Genomic DNA, 24190 nt, shown 5'->3' with positions numbered 1-24190 from the left:
AGTTATACTCAAACTTTGATTATGATAAATCATTTGTTACTAGTTATCGATGTCCAATCATGACTATCGATTAGGTCTCCATCATACATAGTATATGAAAACAATTAACCAATCATAACACAGGCATGTCTACTTAATTATAATATCCAATCAACACAAAGATGTACATGCCGCCCTCTAATATTTATCACCGATTTCTGTTATCAACCCTGTGGTTGTCAAACAACTGTTTGTCTGACTCTTCTAACTTACTATGCCCGTTTTCCAAGGTATATATTTTACAACAATGACCAATTCTGAATGATTACGTCTCTCTTCCCAGAGAACATGGCACCAGTACGAATGGTGAAAAGGTCCTACAATGTTCATTGCCATCCTTGATGATGGCCATCTTGTCTTTCCTGGGGCCCCATCACCAGCAGTATGTGTCCTTGGGCTCGTTTCCTATAGCTAACAACTTGAGCTGAACAGCTTATATGTGTAATTGATACAGGAGAGTTTTAACCCCTTCAGCACTTAGTGAATAATTAAAGTTTTTAAAACTAATTCCAATATAATATTTTTCCCTCATCAAGCGCACAACTTGGGTCTGTACTCAATGGTGTTTAGAATAATGAGTTAAGGTGTACAATAATCTGAGGGGGGCCTGACAGGGTTGATACAGAGGTATTTCTGGCCTCATGGGGAAATGTAGAACTAGGGGCCACAGTTTAAAATAAGTGGGGGGTGGGTCTGATTCAAGCTGGAGATGAGAAATAATTTGTTTTTGAGGGTCGTTAGTCTTTGGAATTCACTATCCCAGAGAGCAGTGGGGGCTGCGTCACTGAATAGATTAAAGGCTGAGTTAGACAGAGTTTTGATCTACATGAGAATCAAGGGTTATTGGGGCAGTTAGGAAAGTGGAGTTGAGACCATAATCAGATCGGCCATGATCTTATTGAATGGTAAAACAGGCTTGAGGTGCCAAATGGCCTCCTACACCTCCTAAGGCATATGTTCTTAGTATTCCTATGTCACTGTTGTCATCTGAGAAATAGGACAACCAATTTGCCCACAGCAAGCTCTTGCACGCAGAAGCAAGATAAATAACCAATTGAACAGTTTTAATGATGTTGGTTGAGGAATAAATGGTGTGCTAGATACTTGGGAGAACAGTCCAAAGATGTGCGGGTTAGGTGGATTGGCCATGCTAAATTGCCCGTAGTGTCCTAAAAAGGTTAAGGGGGGAGTTGATCATGGCTCGGCACAACATCGAGGGCCGAAGGGCCTGTTCTGTGCTGTACTGTTCTATGTTCTATGTTCTATTCCTGCTCTTCTCTGAAGTAAAGCTGGGATCATTTACATTCTCAGCATGACCTCAGTTTGATGTTGCATCCAAATAGGGTTATCAATAAATCAAATTATATGTTGTGAATTGTGAGAGATGAAGATATACTTCTGTAAACTGGTTTTCCCTGAACAGGGAGGAGAATTAGGACAGAACTTAATCTGGGACCACGTGCATTCACTGTGTGTGGTAGAGAACCAGAAGTTTGTGATGAAAAGAGCTGCGGAAAGTCTTAGTTCAAATCAAATGCATTTTTTAACATATATGTTTAGGATTATGGTAATTTGATTACTGTTGAATAGGCATAGCCAGGATATATGTAATTAAAAATCACCTCAACCAAGATTGTCACGATATTGATTCAAAGCTGTACAGACCGAGCACGGCTCTAGCTGAATGCAGGCGAAAGAGACTCTGGATATGCACAATCTGGCTTCATGCATTTTGAAGGCATTCTGGCTACGTGCGGTCCAAATGTGTGCAGGTCAGACATGCTCTGGGTGTCTGCAGTCTGACTGTGCACATGTTAAAACTGTCAAGTGCTGCTTCTGGTGTAACAATTCCAAACACTTTGGCTGTTTTGGCGGAACCTCGACGAGCATTTGATAGTGAAAATAAAACAAGACAAATTATCCGGTAACAAGTTTAAAGGGTGCATTGAGGCTGCTTTTTTGTGTTTGAATCATTTGGAAACAGGAGTTTAACCATTAGGAAGTGTAGCCAGTTGGTTCATGGCAAAGCCTCAATACAGTCATTCATTTTCAGGGGTTTTGGCGTTGGCAACTCCTCCGGGCAAAACACCATTAACGTCCTGCCTGCTGAAATTTTCCTTTTGTGTTTACAGCTTGCTGAGGGAACACTCCATCGATGGCACAGGCTGGGCTCCAACTAGAACGCTAAAGGTAATTTCCGTTGAAAAAACAAAAACGACCTTGCCCTTTCCATTCCTCTTCCCGCCCTATGAATTTTCAGAAGAATATGTTCTGAGTATTCAGGAATGCAGGATAGCAATGGGTGCCATGCAGTGTCTGTAGAATCCCCAGTGAACATGGTGTCACCAGCTCAGGTGGTGTATATCCTGGGATTCTGAAGCAGACTGTGAGGAATGTTTGCAGTAGCACTATCACTTCCCTGCACAGGACTGCAAACCGAAAGCTCAGTCCCTAATCTGAGAGAGGACAACATCTCTGACCCAATGATGAACCAGCCTTTTGACGTCACATCAGTGGAAATAACATTGGAATTTGTTCTATTCTGAACTAGAACCTGTATAGCAATATTCAGCTGAGATTAGGCAGAATCATGTTGCCCCACAAATCGCCTTGAATCGAAGGATAAACAAAGACCTGGCTGCATTCTACGAGAAATAGGTCTAACAAAACTAGAAGCCGCAAGAATCACGGATAGAGACTGAGCAAGAGGTCAGACTGGCAGGTGAGGTTGAGTGGGGTCACCTAGAATCACTGACTCCATAAAGAAATCAACTGCAGACTTTGCATTTGATCGATGAAACTGAAATAAGTCAGTGAAGGAGTGGATGCAGCTAGAAATTTACATGATTGAGGTTAGGCAGGTGAACAAAATATAAAATTGGATACTTTGGATCATAAATATCATACAGTGAATGGAATAAAGTAAGGAGAGACTCTGGATATCACTATAGTCTCATCTTCCCATTCCCTCACTGCCTCTAACACCCATAGACAGCCTTCTTCAGCTGTCTACTTTTAAGGGTCACCATCACAGTTACCATTGCAAATGCAGTGACAAATCTTGTAATATAGAACCTTACGGCTCTTGGGTTGCCAATTCAGCGAAAACACCTGATGAAGGTATTGATTGAAAACTATGCTCAATTAGAATGTGAACCTGTCTCCACGGTGATGCTAAATGACTTATCTGTCTTTGTGAAAAACCTATGTAAGCTGAAGCAATCTTCATGGTGAGACCATCAATTCAGCAGCCCTCTGCCCTTTACCTGCTAACTGAGCTGTCCCCTTCCCAACCTTGCCCTGGCTCTGTATTACTCTGGTTTCCCCAGCAGGCTGGGAGGGCCGAAGGGTCTGTTTCTGTGCTGTAATTTTCTTTGTTCTACAGAGTATTGGGCTGATGGTAAGATTCTTGGTAGTGTGGATGAGCAGAGAGATCTCGGTGTCCATGTACATAGATCCCTGAAAGTTGCCACGCAGGTTGATAGGGTTGTTAAGAAGACGTACGGTGTGTTAGCTTTTATTGGTAGAGGGATGAGTTTCGGAGCCATGAGGTTATTTTGCAGCTGTACAAAACTCTGGTGCGGCCGCATTTGGAGTATTACGTGCAGTTCTGGTCACCGCATTATAGGAAGGATGTGGAAGCATTGGAAAGGGTGCTGAGGAGATTTACCAGGATGTTGCCTGGTATAGAGGGAAGATCTTATGTTGAAAGGCTGTTTTCGTTCGAGAGAAGGTTAAGAGGTGACTTAATAGAGGCATACAAGATGATCAGAGGATTAGATAGGGTGGACAGTGAGAGCCTTTTTTCTCGTATGGTGATGGCTCGTACAAGGGGACATAGCTTTAAATTGAGGGGAGATAGATATAGGACAGATGTCAGAGGTAGGTTCTTTACTCAGAGAGTAGTATGGGCGTGGAATGCCCTGCCTGCAACCTGTAGTGGACTCGCCAACATTAAGGGCATTTAAATGGTCATTGGATAAACATGTGGATGATAATTGAATAGTGTAGATGGGCTTTAGATTGGTTTCACAGGTCAGCGCAACATCGAGGGCCGAAGGGCCTGTACTGCGGTGTATTGTTTTAACGTTCTATCATACCTCCTCTGAGCTCACCTTGTCCATGAGACCCACTACTGACATCCTTGACCCAATTCCCACTAGCCCACTGCCGCCACCCACTAATCTGACTAACATTGTATGTGGGTTCCTCTCGGGCCCTGTGCTGCTGCTTCTAAATAAAACATCCTTAACAGCTCTACCCTTTGGGACCGATACTCCCATCTCCGATGTCATCAAATAATTTGTTGCTTCCTAAATCTGTGGCTTTCTTTACTGCATATTTAGGATCATTCCACTTCACTGAAACCGCTCAATAAAAGTCACAAATGACATTCTCTGTGTCTGTTATGATGGTAAAATATCCCCCCTCATCCCGCTCGACTTGTTTGCAAGACGGATCAAACCAAGCTCTTATAATGCCTCTTATCTTTTATTTGACTCAGTGGAATTTCATCACTTGGTTCAGCTTCTACCCATCCAGCCATAGCTGTCATATCTATCTCTCGCAATGGATGCTCTGCTTGCTCCTGAACCATTACCTCTGGAGTCCTCTTCTACACACTGGCAACTTCATTCAAAGACATGGACAGCACGGTGGCACAGTGGTTATCAGTGCTGCCTCACAGTGCCAGGGACCCAGGTTCAATCCTGGCATTGGGCCACTGTCTGTGTGGAGTTTGCACTTTCTTCCCGTGTCTGCGTGGGTTTCCTCCCACAATTCAAAGATGTGTGGGTTAGGTGGATTGTCCATAATAAGTTGGCCCTTAATGCCCAGGGATGTGCAAGTTCGGTTATGGGGTGATGATGATAGGGCGGGATGGAAGGAGAGTGGACTTGGGTAGAGTGCTCGTTCAAAGGGTTGGTGCAGACCCGATGGACCCAATGGCCTCCATCTGCACTGTAGGGATTCTATGATGTCAGATTCCACGTAAAGGTGTACTATATACATCCTGTAGGTGGTTAAACACATTTGGGATTTGTCCACTGTTATCATGGGCAAACTTTTTTTAAAAATATTTTTATTGAAGTATTCGCAAAATTTTTGAAGCATTAACAAAAGCAATAATAATAACATAAACATCAACATGGTAAAATAGACATTTCCCACCCAACCCCTTCTATACATCCCTCAACCATATTGCACCTACCCGCCCCCCCCCCCCCCCCCCCCATCGGAATGCAGCTTCTGCCAACATTTTAATTTTCCCCTAGAAAGTCGACGAACGGCTTCCACCTCCGAGAGAACCTCAGCATTGACCCTCTTAAGGCAAACTTTATTTTCTCCAGCCTGAGAAACCCAGCCATATCACTGACTCAAGTCTCCACACTCGGAGGCTTCAAATCCCTCCACATTAATATGATCCGTCTCCGGGCTACCAGGGAGGCCAGAACATAAGAACTAGGAGCAGGAGTAGGCCATCTGGCCCCTCGAGCCTGCTCCGCCATTCAATTAGATCATGGCTGATCTTTTGTGGACTCAGCTCCACTTTCCGGCCCGAACACCATAACCCTTAATCCCTTTATTCTTCAAAAAACTATCTATCTTTACCTTAAAAACATGTAATGAAGGAGCCTCAACTGCTTCACTGGGCAAGGAATTCCATAGATTCACAACCCTTTGGGTGAAGAAGTTCCTCCTAAACTCAGTCCTAAATCTACTTCCCCTTATTTTGAGGCTATGCCCCCTAGTTCTGCTGTCACCCGCCAGTGGAAACAACCTGCCCGCATCTATCCTATCTATTCCCTTCATAATTTTAAATGTTTCTATAAGATCCCCCCTCATCCTTCTAAATTCCAACGAGTACAGTCCCAGTCTACTCAACCTCTCCTCATAATCCAACCCCTTCAGCTCTGGGATTAACCTAGTGAATCTCCTCTGCACACCCTCCAGTGCCAGTACGTCCTTTCTCAAGTAAGAACGTCAGCCTCTTTCACCCCTTGAACTTCTGGATCTGCTGACACTCCAAAGATCGCTACCTCTGGACACGGCACCACCTGCGTGTCTAGCACCCTGGACATTGCTTCAGCAAAACCCTGTCAAAACCCTCTAAGCTTCGTGCATGCCCAAAACATGTGGACATCGTTTTCTGGGCTTCCATCGCACTTCGCACATCTATCTTCTACCCCGAAAAAATAGCTCATCCTCGCCGCCGTCAAGTGTGCCCGGTGTACCACTTTAAACTGTATTAGACTTAGCCTGGCAAATGATGAACAGGAATTAACCCTGCTTAGGGCGTCTGCCCACAGACCCGCCTCTAACTCTCCACCTAACTCCTCCTCCCATTTGCCCTTCAGTTCCTCCACCGTGTGTTTCCTCTGCCTCCAACAACTCCTGATAGATATCTGACACCTTCCCCTCCCCCACCCAGATACCAGAGACTGCTCTATCCTATATCCCCCGTGGCGGCAACAGCGGGAAAGCCAACACCTGTTTCCTCAGAAAGTCCCGCACTTGCAAATATCTGAAACCATTCCCCAGCGGCAGCTTGAACTTGTCCTCCAGCGCCTTCAGATTGGGAAAACTCCCGCCTATGAATAGATCACCCATCCTTCTAATTCCTTCTCTCTGCCAGTTCCGGAACTCGCCATCTATCCTGCCCGGTGCGAACCTGTGGTTATTGCAAATCGGGGTCCAGACCAACGCACCGTTCAATCGTGGGCAAACTCTTGTGTGCGCCGTCTCAAACATTACTTGATGTTGAATGTCACGTTATTCTGTTGCTGTTTCTGAATATTGTGATCAGTTCTGAGCTGACAGACTGGTGTAATCCTTGCTGTTCTGGGAGATATCACATGCCAGATGCAGAGCACATGGGCTGTTGGCAGTTCACTTATTTTTCAAATTGTCATGGAGCAGAGGCTTAACAAGTTGCAATTATTCTGCATGTTAAACGACCATACCAAGTGGGCCAAACAGATTGAAACATCTGCTGTGATATATGATACAGTGCCTGGAATAACTTGCACCACATTCTGTTGCAGACGCATACATATGCAGTTCGTGGGTTCATTACAAAATGTTTCTACCTTTTTAAAAGCTGTCCTTTGAGAAATAATCCTAAATGCATCTTCATGCAACAAGCTAGCACAACATTTCTGTTTATGTAACTCCTTCGCCTTGCATTAATCCTACATGTTCGCTGCCCTGTCACTCCCCTCTGCTCGCTGACCGTGACCCTGTCACTCCCCTCTGCTCGCTGACCGTGACCCTGTCACTCCCCTCTGCTCGCTGACCATGACCCTGTCACACCCCTCTGCTCGCTGACCGTGACCCTGTCACTCCCCTCTGCTCGCTGACCGTGACCCTGTCACTCCCCTCTGCTCGCTGACCGTGACCCTGTCACTCCCCTCTGCTCGCTGACCGTGACCCTGTCACTCCCCTCTGCTCGCTGACCGTGACCCTGTCACTCCCCTCTGCTCGCTGACCGTGACCCTGTCACTCCCCTCTGCTCGCTGACCGTGACCCTGTCACTCCCCTCTGCTCGCTGACCGTGATCCTGTCACTCCCCTCTGCTCTCTGACCGTGATCCTGTCACTCCCCGCTGCTCGCTGACCGTGACCCTGTCACTCCCCGCTGCTCGCTGACCGTGACCCTGTCACTCCCCTCTGCTCGCTGACCGTGACCCTGTCACTCCCCTCTGCTCGCTGACCGTGACCCTGTCACTCCCCTCTGCTCGCTGACCGTGACCCTGTCACTCCCCTCTGCTCGCTGACCGTGACCCTGTCACTCCCCTCTGCTCGCTGACCGTGACCCTGTCACTCCCCTCTGCTCGCTGACCGTGACCCTGTCACTCCCCTCTGCTCGCTGACCGTGACCCTGTCACTCCCCTCTGCTCGCTGACCGTGACCCTGTCACACCCCTCTGCTCGCTGACCGTGACCCTGTCACTCCCCTCTGCTCGCTGACCGTGACCCTGTCACTCCCCTCTGCTCGCTGACCGTGACCCTGTCACTCCCCTCTGCTCGCTGACCGTGACCCTGTCACTCCCCTCTGCTCGCTGACCGTGACCCTGTCACTCCCCTCTGCTCGCTGACCGTGATCCTGTCACTCCCCTCTGCTCGCTGACCGTGACCCTGTCACTCCCCTCTGCTCGCTGACCGTGACCCTGTCACTCCCCTCTGCTCGCTGACCGTGACCCTGTCACTCCCCTCTGCTCGCTGACCGTGACCCTGTCACTCCCCTCTGCTCGCTGACCGTGACCCTGTCACTCCCCTCTGCTCGCTGACCGTGACCATGTCACTCCCCTCTGCTCGCTGACCGTGACCATGTCACTCCCCTCTGCTCGCTGACCGTGACCCTGTCACTCCCCTCTGTTCGCTGATCGTGACCCTGTCACTCCCCTCTGCTCGCTGACCGTGACCGTCACTCCCCTCTGCTCGCTGATCCGTGACCCTGTCACTCCCCTCTGCTCGCTGACCGTGATCCTGTCACTCCCCGCTGCTCGCTGACTGTGACCATGTCACTCCCCTCTGCTCGCTGACCGTGACCATGTCACTCCCCTCTGCTCGCTGACCGTGACCCTATCACTCCCCTCTGCTCGCTGACCGTGACCCTATCACTCCCCTCTGCTCGCTGACCGTGACCCTGTCACTCCCCTCTGCTCGCTGACCGTGACCCTGTCACTCCCCTCTGCTCGCTGACCGTGACCCTGTCACTCCCCTCTGCTCGCTGACCGTGACCCTGTCACTCCCCTCTGCTCGCTGACCGTGACCCTGTCACTCCCCTCTGCTCGCTGACCGTGATCCTGTCACTCCCCTCTGCTCTCTGACCGTGATCCTGTCACTCCCCGCTGCTCGCTGACCGTGACCCTGTCACTCCCCGCTGCTCGCTGACCGTGACCCTGTCACTCCCCTCTGCTCGCTGACCGTGACCCTGTCACTCCCCTCTGCTCGCTGACCGTGACCCTGTCACTCCCCTCTGCTCGCTGACCGTGACCCTGTCACTCCCTCTGCTCGCTGACTGTGACCCTGTCACTCCCCTCTGCTCGCTGACCGTGACCCTGTCACTCCCCTCTGCTCGCTGACCGTGACCCTGTCACTCCCCTCTGCTCGCTGACCGTGACCCTGTCACTCCCCTCTGCTCGCTGACCGTGACCCTGTCACACCCCTCTGCTCGCTGACCGTGACCCTGTCACTCCCCTCTGCTCGCTGACCGTGACCCTGTCACTCCCCTCTGCTCGCTGACCGTGACCCTGTCACTCCCCTCTGCTCGCTGACCGTGACCCTGTCACTCCCCTCTGCTCGCTGACCGTGACCCTGTCACTCCCCTCTGCTCGCTGACCGTGATCCTGTCACTCCCCTCTGCTCGCTGACCGTGACCCTGTCACTCCCCTCTGCTCGCTGACCGTGACCATGTCACTCCCCTCTGCTCGCTGACCGTGACCCTGTCACTCCCCTCTGTTCGCTGATCATGACCCTGTCACTCCCCTCTGCTCGCTGACCGTGACCGTCACTCCCCTCTGCTCGCTGATCCGTGACCCTGTCACTCCCCTCTGCTCGCTGACCGTGATCCTGTCACTCCCCGCTGCTCGCTGACTGTGACCATGTCACTCCCCTCTGCTCGCTGACCGTGACCATGTCACTCCCCTCTGCTCGCTGACCATGACCCTATCACTCCCCTCTGCTCGCTGACCGTGACCCTATCACTCCCCTCTGCTCGCTGACCGTGACCCTGTCACTCCCCTCTGCTCGCTGACCGTGATCCTGTCACTCCCCTCTGCTCGCTGACCGTGAACCTGTCACTCCTTTCTTGTTAACTGATCGTCCCTCTGCTCACTGATCTAGGACCCAATGCTCCCTTTCTGTTTATTGATCGAGACCCAGTGACGTCCCTCTGCTCACTGATCCACGACCCAGCGACGTCCCTCTGCTCACTGATCCACGTCCCAGTGACATCCCTCTGCTCACTGATCCACGACCCAGTGACGTCCCTCTGCTCACTGATCCACGACCCAGTGACGTCCCTCTGCTCACTGATCCACGACCCAGCGACGTCCCTCTGCTCACTGATCCACGACCCAGTGACGTCCCTCTGCTCACTGATCCACGACCCAGTGACATCCCTCTGCTCACTGATCCGGGACCCAGTGACGTCCCTCTGCTCACTGATCCACGACCCAGTGACGTCCCTCTGCTCACTGATCCACGACCCAGCGATGTCCCTCTGCTCACTGATCCACGTCCCAGTGACGTCCCTCTGCTCACTGATCCGGGACCCAGTGACGTCCCTCTGCTCACTGATCCGGGACCCAGTGACGTCCCTCTGCTCACTGATCCGGGACCCAGTGACATCCCTCTGCTCACTGATCCATGACCCAGTGACGTCCCTCTGCTCACTGATCCGGGACCCAGTGACGTCCCTCTGCTCGCTGATCCACGACCCAGGGACATCCCTCTGCTCACTGATCCGCGACCCAGTGACGTCCCTCTGCTCACTGATCCGCGACCCAGTGACGTCCCTCTGCTCGCTGACCGTGACCCTGTCACTCCCCTCTGCTCGCTGACCATGACCCTGTCACTCCCCTCTGCTCGCTGACCGTGACCCTGTCACTCCCCTCTGCTCGCTGACCGTGACCCTGTCACTCCCCTCTGCTCGCTGACCGTGATCCTGTCACTCCCCTCTGCTCGCTGACCGTGACCATGTCACTCCCCTCTGCTCGCTGACCGTGACCATGTCACTCCCCTCTGCTCGCTGACCGTGACCATGTCACTCCCCTCTGCTCGCTGACCGTGACCCTGTCACTCCCCTCTGTTCGCTGATCGTGACCCTGTCACTCCCCTCTGCTCGCTGACCGTGACCGTCACTCCCCTCTACTCGCTGATCCGTGACCCTGTCACTCCCCTCTGCTCGCTGACCGTGATCCTGTCACTCCCCGCTGCTCGCTGACTGTGATCCTGTCACTCCCCGCTGCTCGCTGACTGTGACCATGTCACTCCCCTCTGCTCGCTGACCGTGACCATGTCACTCCCCTCTGCTCGCTGACCGTGACCCTATCACTCCCCTCTGCTCGCTGACCGTGACCCTATCACTCCCCTCTGCTCGCTGACCGTGACCCTATCACTCCCCTCTGCTCGCTGACCGTGACCCTATCACTCCCCTCTGCTCGCTGACCGTGACCCTGTCACTCCCCTCTGCTCGCTGACCGTGATCCTGTCACTCCCCTCTGCTCGCTGACCGTGAACCTGTCACTCCTTTCTTGTTAACTGATCGTCCCTCTGCTCACTGATCTAGGACCCAATGCTCCCTTTCTGTTCATTGATCGAGACCCAGTGACGTCCCTCTGCTCACTGATCCACGACCCAGCGACGTCCCTCTGCTCACTGATCCACGTCCCAGCGACGTCCCTCTGCTCACTGATCCACGTCCCAGTGACATCCCTCTGCTCACTGATCCGGGACCCAGCGACGTCCCTCTGCTCACTGATCCACGTCCCAGTGACATCCCTCTGCTCACTGATCCGGGACCCAGTGACGTCCCTCTGCTCACTGATCCACGTCCCAGCGACGTCCCTCTGCTCACTGATCCACGTCCCAGTGACATCCCTCTGCTCACTGATCCGGGACCCAGTGACGTCCCTCTGCTCACTGATCCGGGACCCAGTGACATCCCTCTGCTCACTGATCCGGGACCCAGTGACATCCCTCTACTCACTGATCCACGACCCAGTGACATCCCTCTGCTCACTGATCCACGTCCCAGCGACGTCCCTCTGCTCACTGATCCACGTCCCAGTGACATCCCTCTGCTCACTGATCCGGGACCCAGTGACGTCCCTCTGCTCACTGATCCGGGACCCAGTGACATCCCTCTGCTCACTGATCCGGGACCCAGTGACATCCCTCTGCTCACTGATCCGGGACCCAGTGACGTCCCTCTGCTCACTGATCCGCGACCCAGTGACGTCCCTCTGCTCGCTGACCGTGACCCTGTCACTCCCCTCTGCTCGCTGACCATGACCCTGTCACTCCCCTCTGCTCGCTGACCGTGACCCTGTCACTCCCCTCTGCTCGCTGACCGTGACCCTGTCACTCCCCTCTGCTCGCTGACCGTGACCATGTCACTCCCCTCTGCTCGCTGACCGTGACCCTGTCACACCCCTCTGCTCGCTGACCGTGACCCAGTCACTCCCCTCTGCTCGCTGACCGTGACCCTGTCACTCCCCTTTGCTCGCTGACCGTGACCCTGTCACTCCCCTCTGCTCGCTGACCGTGACCCTGTCACTCCCCTCTGCTCGCTGACCGTGACCCTGTCACTCCCCTCTGCTCGCTGACCGTGACCCTGTCACTCCCCTCTGCTCGCTGACCGTGACCCTGTCACTCCCCTCTGCTCGCTGACCGTGACCCTGTCACTGCCCTCTGCTCGCTGACCGTGACCCTGTCACTCCCCTCTGCTCGCTGACCGTGATCCTGTCACTCCCCTCTGCTCGCTGACCGTGATCCTGTCACTCCCCTCTGCTCGCTGACCGTGACCCTGTCACTCCCCTCTGCTCGCTGACCGTGACCCTGTCACTCCCCTCTGCTCGCTGACCGTGACCCTGTCACTCCCCTCTGCTCGCTGACCGTGACCCTGTCACTCCCCTCTGCTCGCTGACCGTGACCCTGTCACTCCCCTCTGCTCGCTGACCGTGACCATGTCACTCCCCTCTGCTCGCTGACCGTGACCATGTCACTCCCCTCTGCTCGCTGACCGTGACCATGTCACTCCCCTCTGCTCGCTGACCGTGACCCTGTCACTCCCCTCTGTTCGCTGATCGTGACCCTGTCACTCCCCTCTGCTCGCTGACCGTGACCGTCACTCCCCTCTACTCGCTGATCCGTGACCCTGTCACTCCCCTCTGCTCGCTGACCGTGATCCTGTCACTCCCCGCTGCTCGCTGACTGTGATCCTGTCACTCCCCGCTGCTCGCTGACTGTGACCATGTCACTCCCCTCTGCTCGCTGACCGTGACCATGTCACTCCCCTCTGCTCGCTGACCGTGACCCTATCACTCCCCTCTGCTCGCTGACCGTGACCCTATCACTCCCCTCTGCTCGCTGACCGTGACCCTTTCACTCCCCTCTGCTCGCTGACCGTGACCCTATCACTCCCCTCTGCTCGCTGACCGTGACCCTGTCACTCCCCTCTGCTCGCTGACCGTGATCCTGTCACTCCCCTCTGCTCGCTGACCGTGAACCTGTCACTCCTTTCTTGTTAACTGATCGTCCCTCTGCTCACTGATCTAGGACCCAATGCTCCCTTTCTGTTCATTGATCGAGACCCAGTGACGTCCCTCTGCTCACTGATCCACGACCCAGCGACGTCCCTCTGCTCACTGATCCACGTCCCAGTGACATCCCTCTGCTCACTGATCCGGGACCCAGTGACGTCCCTCTGCTCACTGATCCACGACCCAGTGACATCCCTCTGCTCACTGATCCGGGACCCAGTGACGTCCCTCTGCTCACTGATCCACGACCCAGTGACATCCCTCTGCTCACTGATCCACGACCCAGTGACATCCCTCTGCTCACTGATCCACGTCCCAGCGACGTCCCTCTGCTCACTGATCCACGTCCCAGTGACATCCCTCTGCTCACTGATCCGGGACCCAGTGACGTCCCTCTGCTCACTGATCCACGTCCCAGCGACGTCCCTCTGCTCACTGATCCACGTCCCAGTGACATCCCTCTGCTCACTGATCCGGGACCCAGTGACGTCCCTCTGCTCACTGATCCGGGACCCAGTGACATCCCTCTGCTCACTGATCCGGGACCCAGTGACATCCCTCTACTCACTGATCCACGACCCAGTGACATCCCTCTGCTCACTGATCCACGTCCCAGCGACGTCCCTCTGCTCACTGATCCACGTCCCAGTGACATCCCTCTGCTCACTGATCCGGGACCCAGTGACGTCCCTCTGCTCACTGATCCGGGACCCAGTGACATCCCTCTGCTCACTGATCCGGGACCCAGTGACATCCCTCTGCTCACTGATCCGGGACCCAGTGACGTCCCTCTGCTCACTGATCCGCGACCCAGTGACGTCCCTCTGCTCGCTGACCGTGACCCTGTCACTCCCCTCTGCTCGCTGACCATGACCCTGTCACTCCCCTCTGCTCGCTGACCGTGACCCTGTCACTCCCCTCTGCTCGCTGACCGTGACCCTGTCACTCCCCTCTGCTCGCTGACCGTGACCATGTCACTCCCCTCTGCTCGCTGACCGTGACCCTGTCACACCCCTCTGCTCGCTGACCGTGACCCAGTCACTCCCCTCTGCTCGCTGACCGTGACCCTGTCACTCCCCTTTGCTCGCTGACCGTGACCCTGTCACTCCCCTCTGCTCGCTGACCGTGACCCTGTCACTCCCCTCTGCTCGCTGACCGTGACCCTGTCACTCCCCTCTGCTCGCTGACCGTGACCCTGTCACTCCCCTCTGCTCGCTGACCGTGACCCTGTCACTCCCCTCTGCTCGCTGACCGTGACCCTGTCACTGCCCTCTGCTCGCTGACCGTGACCATGTCACTCCCCTCTGCTCGCTGACCGTGACCCTGTCACTCCCCTCTGCTCGCTGACCGTGACCGTCATTCCCCTCTGCTCGCTGATCCGTGACCCTGTCACTCCCCTCTGCTCGCTGACCGTGACCCTGTCACTCCCCTCTGCTCGCTGACCGTGATCCTGTCACTCCCCTCTGCTCGCTGACCGTGAACCTGTCACTCCTTTCTTGTTAACTGATCGTGCCTCTGCTCACTGATCTAGGACCCAATGCTCCCTTTCTGTTCATTGATCGAGACCCAGTGACGTCCCTCTGCTCACTGATCCACGACCCAGCGATGTCCCTCTGCTCACTGATCCACGTCCCAGTGACATCCCTCTGCTCACTGATCCGGGACCCAGTGACGTCCCTCTGCTCACTGATCCACGTCCCAGTGACATCCCTCTGCTCACTGATCCGGGACCCAGTGACGTCCCTCTGCTCACTGATCCACGACCCAGTGACATCCCTCTGCTCACTGATCCGGGACCCAGTGACGTCCCTCTGCTCACTGATCCACGACCCAGTGACATCCCTCTGCTCACTGATCCACGACCCAGTGACATCCCTCTGCTCACTGATCCGGGACCCAGTGACGTCCCTCTGCTCACTGATCCGGGACCCAGTGACGTCCCTCTGCTCACTGATCCATGACCCAGTGACGTCCCTCTGCTCACTGATCCATGACCCAGTGACGTCCCTCTGCTCACTGATCCACGACCCAGTGACATCCCTCTGCTCGCTGACCGTGACCCTGTCACTCCCCTCTGCTCGCTGACCATGACCCTGTCACTCCCCTCTGCTCGCTGACCATGACCCTGTCACTCCCCTCTGCTCGCTGACCGTGACCCTGTCACTCCCCTCTGCTCGCTGACCGTGACCCTGTCACTCCCCTCTGCTCGCTGACCGTGACCATGTCACTCCCCTCTGCTCGCTGACCGTGACCCTGTCACACCCCTCTGCTCGCTGACCGTGACCCTGTCACTCCCCTCTGCTCGCTGACCGTGACCCTGTCACTCCCCTTTGCTCGCTGACCGTGACCCTGTCACTCCCCTCTGCTCGCTGACCGTGACCCTGTCACTCCCCTCTGCTCGCTGACCGTGACCCTGTCACTCCCCTCTGCTCGCTGACCGTGACCCTGTCACACCCCTCTGCTCGCTGACCGTGACCCTGTCACTCCCCTCTGCTGACCCTGTCACTCCCCTCTGCTCGCTGACCGTGACCCTGTCACACCCCTCTGCTCGCTGACCGTGACCCTGTCACTCCCCTCTGCTCGCTGACCGTGACCCTGTCACTCCCCTCTGCTCGCTGACCGTGACCCTGTCACTCCCCTCTGCTCGCTGACCGTGACCCTGTCACTCCCCTCTGCTCGCTGACCGTGACCCTGTCACTCCCCTCTGCTCGCTGACCGTGACCCTGTCACTCCCTCTGCTCGCTGACCGTGACCCTGTCACTCCACTCTGCTCGCTGACCGTGATCCTGTCACTCCCCTCTGCTCTCTGACCGTGATCCTGTCACTCCCCTCTGCTCGCTGACCGTGACCCTGTCACTCCCCCTCTGCTCGCTGACCGTGACCCTGTCACTCCCCTCTGCTCGCTGACCGTGACCCTGTCACTCCCCTCTGCTCGCTGACCGTGACCCTGTCACTCCCCTCTGCTCGCTGACCGTGACCCTGTCACTCCCCTCTGCTCGCTGACCGTGATCCTGTCACTCTCCTCTGCTCGCTGACCGTGACCCTGTCACTCCCCTCTGCTCGCTGACCGTGACCCTGTCACTCCCCTCTGCTCGCTGACCGTGACCCTGTCACTCCCCTCTGCTCGCTGACCGTGACCCTGTCACTGCCCTCTGCTCGCTGACCGTGACCATGTCACTCCCCTCTGCTCGCTGACTGTGACCCTGTCACTCCCCTCTGTTCGCTGATCGTGACCCTGTCACTCCCCTCTGCTCGCTGACCGTGACCGTCACTCCCCTCTGCTCGCTGATCCGTGACCCTGTCACTCCCCTCTGCTCGCTGACCGTGACCCTGTCACTCCCCTCTGCTCGCTGACCGTGATCCTGTCACTCCCCTCTGCTCGCTGACCGTGAACCTGTCACTCCTTTCTTGTTAACTGATCGTGCCTCTGCTCACTGATCTAGGACCCAATGCTCCCTTTCTGTTCATTGATCGAGACCCAGTGACGTCCCTCTGCTCACTGATCCACGACCCAGCGACGTCCCTCTGCTCACTGATCCACGACCCAGCGATGTCCCTCTGCTCACTGATCCACGTCCCAGTGACATCCCTCTGCTCACTGATCCGGGACCCAGTGACGTCCCTCTGCTCACTGATCCACGACCCAGTGACATCCCTCTGCTCACTGATCCGGGACCCAGTGACGTCCCTCTGCTCACTGATCCACGTCCCAGTGACGTCCCTCTGCTCACTGATCCGGGACCCAGTGACATCCCTCTGCTCACTGATCCGGGACCCAGTGACATCCCTCTGCTCACTGATCCGGGACCCAGTGACGTCCCTCTGCTCACTGATCCACGACCCAGTGACATCCCTCTGCTCACTGATCCGGGACCCAGTGACATCCCTCTGCTCACTGATCCGGGACCCAGTGACGTCCCTCTGCTCACTGATCCACGTCCCAGTGACGTCCCTCTGCTCACTGATCCACGACCCAGTGACATCCCTCTGCTCACTGATCCGGGACCCAGTGACATCCCTCTGCTCGCTGACCGTGACCCTGTCACTCCCCTCTGCTCGCTGACCATGACCCTGTCACTCCCCTCTGCTCGCTGACCGTGACCCTGTCACTCCCCTCTGCTCGCTGACCGTGACCCTGTCACTCCCCTCTGCTCGCTGACCGTGACCATGTCACTCCCCTCTGCTCGCTGACCGTGATCCTGTCACTCCCCTCTGCTCGCTGACCGTGGCCCTGTCACTCCCCTCTGCTCGCTGACCGTGACCCTGTCACTCCCCTCTGCTCGCTGACCGTGACCCTGTCACTCCCATCTGCTCGCTGACCGTGACCCTGTCACTCCCCTCTGCTCGCTGACCGTGACCATGTCACTCCCCTCTGCTCGTTGACCGTGACCATGTCACTCCCCTCTGCTCGCTGACCGTGACCATGTCACTCCCCTCTGCTCGCTGACCGTGACCCTGTCACTCCCCTCTGTTCGCTGATCGTGACCCTGTCACTCCCCTCTGCTCGCTGACCGTGACCGTCACTCCCCTCTGCTCGCTGATCCGTGACCCTGTCACTCCCCTCTGCTCGCTGACCGTGATCCTGTCACTCCCCGCTGCTCGCTGACTGTGACCATGTCACTCCCCTCTGCTCGCTGACCGTGACCATGTCACTCCCCTCTGCTCGCTGACCGTGACCCTATCACTCCCCTCTGCTCGCTGACCGTGACCCTATCACTCCCCTCTGCTCGCTGACCGTGACCCTATCACTCCCCTCTGCTCGCTGACCGTGACCCTGTCACTCCCCTCTGCTCGCTGACCGTGATCCTGTCACTCCCCTCTGCTCGCTGACCGTGAACCTGTCACTCCTTTCTTGTTAACTGATCGTCCCTCTGCTCACTGATCTAGGACCCAATGCTCCCTTTCTGTTCATTGATCGAGACCCAGTGACGTCCCTTTGCTCACTGATCCACGACCCAGCGATGTCCCTCTGCTCACTGATCCACGACCCAGCGACGTCCCTCTGCTCACTGATCCACGTCCCAGTGACATCCCTCTGCTCACTGATCCACGACCCAGCGACGTCCCTCTGCTCACTGATCCGCGACCCAGTGACATCCCTCTGCTCACTGATCCGCGACCCAGTGACGTCCCTCTGCTCGCTGACCGTGACCCTGTCACTCCCCTCTGCTCGCTGACCATGACCCTGTCACTCCCCTCTGCTCGCTGACCGTGACCCTGTCACTCCCCTCTGCTCGCTGACCGTGACCCTGTCACTCCCCTCTGCTCGCTGACCGTGACCATGTCACTCCCCTCTGCTCGCTGACCGTGACCCTGTCACACCCCTCTGCTCGCTGACCGTGACCCTGTCACTCCCCTCTGCTCGCTGACCGTGACCCTGTCACTCCCCTTTGCTCGCTGACCGTGACCCTGTCACTCCCCTCTGCTCGCTGACCGTGACCCTGTCACTCCCCTCTGCTCGCTGACCGTGACCCTGTCACTCCCCTCTGCTCGCTGACCGTGACCCTGTCACTCCCCTCTGCTCGCTGACCGTGACCCTGTCACTCCCCTCTGCTCGCTGACCGTGATCCTGTCACTCTCCTCTGCTCGCTGACCATGACCCTGTCACTCCCCTCTGCTCGCTGACCGTGACCCTGTCACTCCCCTCTGCTCGCTGACCGTGACCCTGTCACTCCCCTCTGCTCGCTGACCGTGACCCTGTCACTGCCCTCTGCTCGCTGACCGTGACCATGTCACTCCCCTCTGCTCGCTGACCGTGACCCTGTCACTCCCCTCTGTTCGCTGATCGTGACCCTGTCACTCCCCTCTGCTCGCTGACCGTGACCGTCACTTCCCTCTGCTCGCTGATCCGTGACCCTGTCACTCCCCTCTGCTCGCTGACCGTGACCCTGTCACTCCCCTCTGCTCGCTGACCGTGATCCTGTCACTCCCCTCTGCTCGCTGACCGTGAACCTGTCACTCCTTTCTTGTTAACTGATCGTGCCTCTGCTCACTGATCTAGGACCCAATGCTCCCTTTCTGTTCATTGATCGAGACCCAGTGACGTCCCTCTGCTCACTGATCCACGACCCAGCGATGTCCCTCTGCTCACTGATCCATGACCCAGCGACGTCCCTCTGCTCACTGATCCATGACCCAGCGACGTCCCTCTGCTCACTGATCCACGTCCCAGCGACGTCCCTCTGCTCACTGATCCGGGACCCAGCGACGTCCCTCTGCTCACTGATCCACGACCCAGTGACATCCCTCTGCTCACTGATCCGGGACCCAGTGACATCCCTCTGCTCACTGATCCGGGACCCAGTGACGTCCCTCTGCTCACTGATCCGGGACCCAGTGACATCCCTCTGCTCACTGATCCGGGACCCAGTGACGTCCCTCTGCTCACTGATCCATGACCCAGTGACATCCCTCTGCTCACTGATCCATGACCCAGTGACGTCCCTCTGCTCACTGATCCATGACCCAGTGACGTCCCTCTGCTCACTGATCCACGACCCAGTGACATCCCTCTGCTCACTGATCCATGACCCAGCGATGTCCCTCTGCTCACTGATCCATGACCCAGCGACGTCCCTCTGCTCACTGATCCGGGACCCAGCGACGTCCCTCTGCTCACTGATCCACGTCCCAGCGACGTCCCTCTGCTCACTGATCCACGACCCAGTGACATCCCTCTGCTCACTGATCCGGGACCCAGTGACGTCCCTCTGCTCACTGATCCATGACCCAGTGACGTCCCTCTGCTCACTGATCCACGACCCAGTGACATCCCTCTGCTCACTGATCCGGGACCCAGTGACGTCCCTCTGCTCACTGATCCGGGACCCAGTGACGTCCCTCTGCTCACTGATCCGGGACCCAGTGACGTCCCTCTGCTCACTGATCCGCGACCCAGTGACGTCCCTCTGCTCGTCGCCGGCCTCTTGCCCGTCCTGGACTTCGAGCGATCCAGAGCCGGATCCAGCACTGTATTAAAATCCCCTCCCAAGATCAAGCCCCCCATCTCCAGATCCGGGATCCGGCTCAACATTCGCCGCATGAAGCCTGCATCGTCCCAGTTGGGGGCGTACACATTGACCAGGACCACCCGCTCCCCCTGAAGTCTACCACTCACCATTACGTATCTACCTACACTGTCCGCCACCACATTGGACGCAACGAACGACAAGCTTTTACCGACCAAGATTGCCACCCCTCGATTCTTCGCATCGAGTCCCGAGTGAAACACCTATCCCACCCAGCCGTTTCTTAGCCTCTCCTGATCCTCCACCTTAAGGTGAGTCTCCTGGAGCATAGCCACATCCGCTCCCAGCCCCTTCAAATGCGCCAAGACCCGGGACCGCTTCACCGGTCCATTAAGCCCCCTCACGTTCCATATGACCAGCCGAATCTGGGGGGTCCTCCGCGCCGATCAGCCATAGCTCTCCCTCAACCCACCACGTGCCCACGGAACCCCCCAAGCCCATTCCCCACGGTGGCAGACCCCGAATTCCCTTTTTTTTTTAAATAATTTTTATTGAAATTTTTGAAAAATGTATAACAACAAAACAATAATAATAACAATAATAAACACCCCCGGACCCGTAACAATGCATATAACGAGCCCCCCCCCCCCCCCCAAACCCGATGAACAACAAAATAAATTAAAAATAAATTAAATTAAATTAACATAAACAATACCCTCCCCCCGGGTTGCCACTGCTGCTGACCTAGTTCCCTATCGTTGAGCCAGAAAGTCGAGGAAAGGCTGCCACCGCCTAAAGAACCCTTGTACCAACCCCCTCAGGGCGAATTTGACCTTCTCCAGCTTAATGAATCCCGCCATGTCATTAATCCAGGTCTCCACGCTCTGAGGTCTCGCATCTTTCCATTGCAACAAGATCCTCCGCCGGGCTACTAGGGACGCAAAGGCCAAAATACCGGCCTCTTTCGCCTCCTGCACTCCCGGCTCCACCCCAACCCCAAATATCGCAAATCCCCAGCCTGGCTTGACACTGGACCCTAGCACCCTCGACACTGTCCTCGCCGCCCCCTGCCAGAATTCCCCCAGTGCCAGGCATGCCCAAAACATATGGGCATGGTTCGCTGGGCTCCCCGAACACCTAATGCACCTGTCCTCACCCCCAAAAAACCTGCTCATCCTCGTCCCGGACATATGAGCCCTGTGCAGTACCTTGAACTGGATGAGGCTAAGCCTCGCACATGAAGAGGAGTTCACCCTCTCCAGGGCGTTCGCCCATGTCCCCTCCTCAATCTGCTCCCCCAGCTCCACTTCCCACTTAGCCTTCAGCTCCTCTACCGACGCCTCCTCCACCTCCTGCATCACCTGGTAGATGTCAGACACCTTCCCATCCCCGACCCACACCCCCGAAAGCACCCTATCCATTACCCCCAGCAAAGGGAACCCCTCCACCTGCCGCCTAGCAAACGCCTTGACCTGAAGGTACCTGAACATATTCCCCGGGGGGAGCTCAAACTTCTCCTTCAGCTCACCCAGGCTCGCAAACCTCCCGTCAATGAACAGGTCTCCCAACTTCCTAATACCCGCCCTGTGCCACCCCAGGAACCCGCCATCAATGTTCCCTGGGACAAACCGGTGGTTCCCCTGCAGCAGAGCCTCCACCGAGCCCCCCACTTCCTCCCTGTGTCGCCTCCGCTGCCCCCAAATCTTGAGGGTAGCCGCCACCACCGGGCTCGTAGTGTACCTCGTTGGAGGGAAAGGCAACGGCGCCGTTACCAGTGCCTTCAGGCTCGTGCCTCCACAGGACGCCACCTCCATCCGTTTCCATGCTGCCCCCTCCCCATCCATTACCCACTTGCGTACCATTGAGACATTAGCCGCCCAATAGTACCCAGAGAGGTTGGGCAGCGCCAGCCCCCCTCTATCCCTGCCCCGCTCCAAAAAGACCCTCCTCACCATCGGAGTCCCGTGCGCCTAAGCAAATCCCGTGATGCTGCTGTTCACCCTCCTAAAAAAGGTCCTCGGAATAAGAATGGGGAGGCACTGGAACAAAAACAAAAACCTCGGGAGCACCGTCATTTTGACGGACTGTCCTCTACCCGCCAACGACAGCGGCAGCATGTCGCACCTTTTAAACTCCTCCTCCAACTGCTCCACCAACCTAGTAAAATTAAGCTTATGCAAAGTCCCCCAACTCCTAGCCACCTGAACCCCCAGGTACCTAAAACTCCTCACTGCCCTTTTTAGCGGGAGCCTACCAATCCCCTCCTCCTGATCACCTGGGTGTACAACAAACAGCTCGCTCTTGCCCAGGTTCAACTTGTAGCCCGAGAAACTCCCAAACTCAGCAAGAATCTCCATCACCTCCCACATTCCCCCCCACCGGGTCTGCTACATACAGCAACAAGTCAACTGCATAAAGTGACACTCGGTGCTCCTCCCCACCCCGCACCAGACCCCTCCACCTCCCCGACTCCCTTAGCGCCATGGCCAGAGGCTCAATTGCCAACGCAAAAAGCAAGGGGGACAGGGGGGCACCCCTGGCTCGTCCCACGGTAGAGCCTGAAGTACCCGGACCTCCTCCCATTTGTCGCTACACTCGCCATCGGGGCCTCGTACAGCAACCTCACCCATTTAATAAACCCCTCCCCAAACCCGAACCTCTCTAACACCTCCCACAAGTACCTCCACTCATCCCTATCAAAGGCCTTCTCCACATCTAATGCCACCACAATCTCCGCCTCTCCTTCTGCCGCCGGCATCATTATCACCCCGAATTCCATTTTAAGCAGCCAAGATAACTGTGGTCAAATACACACAAACCGTTCTGAACCCTAGTTCGTGTCTGTGTATTTCTCTTCAGAATCCCCACAGATGACTGTCACGGGTGAGTTTCCAAACTCCACTCCCAAAAACACGCTTTGATTGATTGATTTATTGTCAGATGTACCGAAGTACAGTGAAAAGTATTTTTCTGCGGCCAAGGGGACATACACAATAAATACACAGTAGATGAAAAGAATAATCGATATAAAGTACATTGACAAATAAGTAATTGTTCCAGTGCGGAACAAGGGCAAACAAAGCAAATACAACATGAGCAAGAGAAGTATAGAGCGCCGTGAATAGTGTCTGACAGAGAACATACCAGTCTGAGGGAGTGTCGTTGAGGAGCGGCTTGCATTCACAAATCCAGACCAGGTTTTACAAATGACACTTTTTTAAAAATTTGAGTACCCAATTCATTTTTTCCAATTCGGGAGCAATTTAGCGTGGCCAATCCACCTACTCTGCATATCTTTGGGTTGGGGGGAGGGGGGGGGGGGTGAGACCCACACAGACATGTGGAGAATATGCAAACTCTTTACGGACAGTGACCCGGAGCCAGGATCGAACCTGGGACCTTGGCGCCATGAGGCAGCAGGGCTAACCCACTGCCACCATGCTGCCACAAGTGACATTTTAAACACTTTTAACAGAAAATCCAATCCAGGATTTTACACTGACAAAGGATTTCTTTGTCTTGATTGCTGTGCAAATTGCTCACAATTGCTTTAACTCTTGGTTCCCAGAATGCATTAAATCTGGTTACTGCAATTGTTTCTTTAACTCACAACACTTTGTTTATTCTTCTGAACCATACCTTGGTCTCTGTTCATTTAACTCCAGACTTCTTGGGCATTTCTCTTCATTTCTCTAATTTCTTTAACTAGCTGGACTTTAAATTTCTGACATCAGTTTTTTTAACTATTGTTCCATTGTATGGCTTTTCTTCTAGCAAGTTTGAGAGAAATATTCACTTTTTTTTCTTCTAGAGTACCCAATTCATTTTTTCCAATTAGGGGGCAATTTAGCATGGCCAATCCACCTACCCTGCACATCTTTGGGTTGTGGAGGCGAAACCCACGCAGACACAGGGAG

At 55.3% G+C, this 24190-nt stretch overlaps 1 protein-coding gene across 5 annotated transcripts in view; it reads left to right on the top strand.

Annotated features, from left to right (window-relative positions):
• ube2f (ubiquitin-conjugating enzyme E2F (putative)) overlaps window positions 1-24190 on the top strand; it is a 238460-nt gene that overhangs the window by 188650 nt on the left and 25620 nt on the right. For all 5 annotated transcript variants that reach the window (XM_038787937.1, XM_038787936.1, XM_038787935.1 and 2 more), the window contains one exon: window positions 2172-2229. In XM_038787937.1, the coding sequence (XP_038643865.1) occupies window positions 2172-2229 (58 nt within the window). The remainder of the gene's footprint in view (window positions 1-2171; window positions 2230-24190) is intronic.

Source organism: Scyliorhinus canicula, chromosome 2, assembly GCF_902713615.1.
Source record: "Scyliorhinus canicula chromosome 2, sScyCan1.1, whole genome shotgun sequence".
In the NCBI taxonomy this organism is placed as follows: Eukaryota; Metazoa; Chordata; class Chondrichthyes; order Carcharhiniformes; family Scyliorhinidae; genus Scyliorhinus; species Scyliorhinus canicula.
The sequence above is the reverse complement of the archived record's forward strand: the minus strand, read 5'-3'. Positions and strand labels throughout refer to the sequence as shown.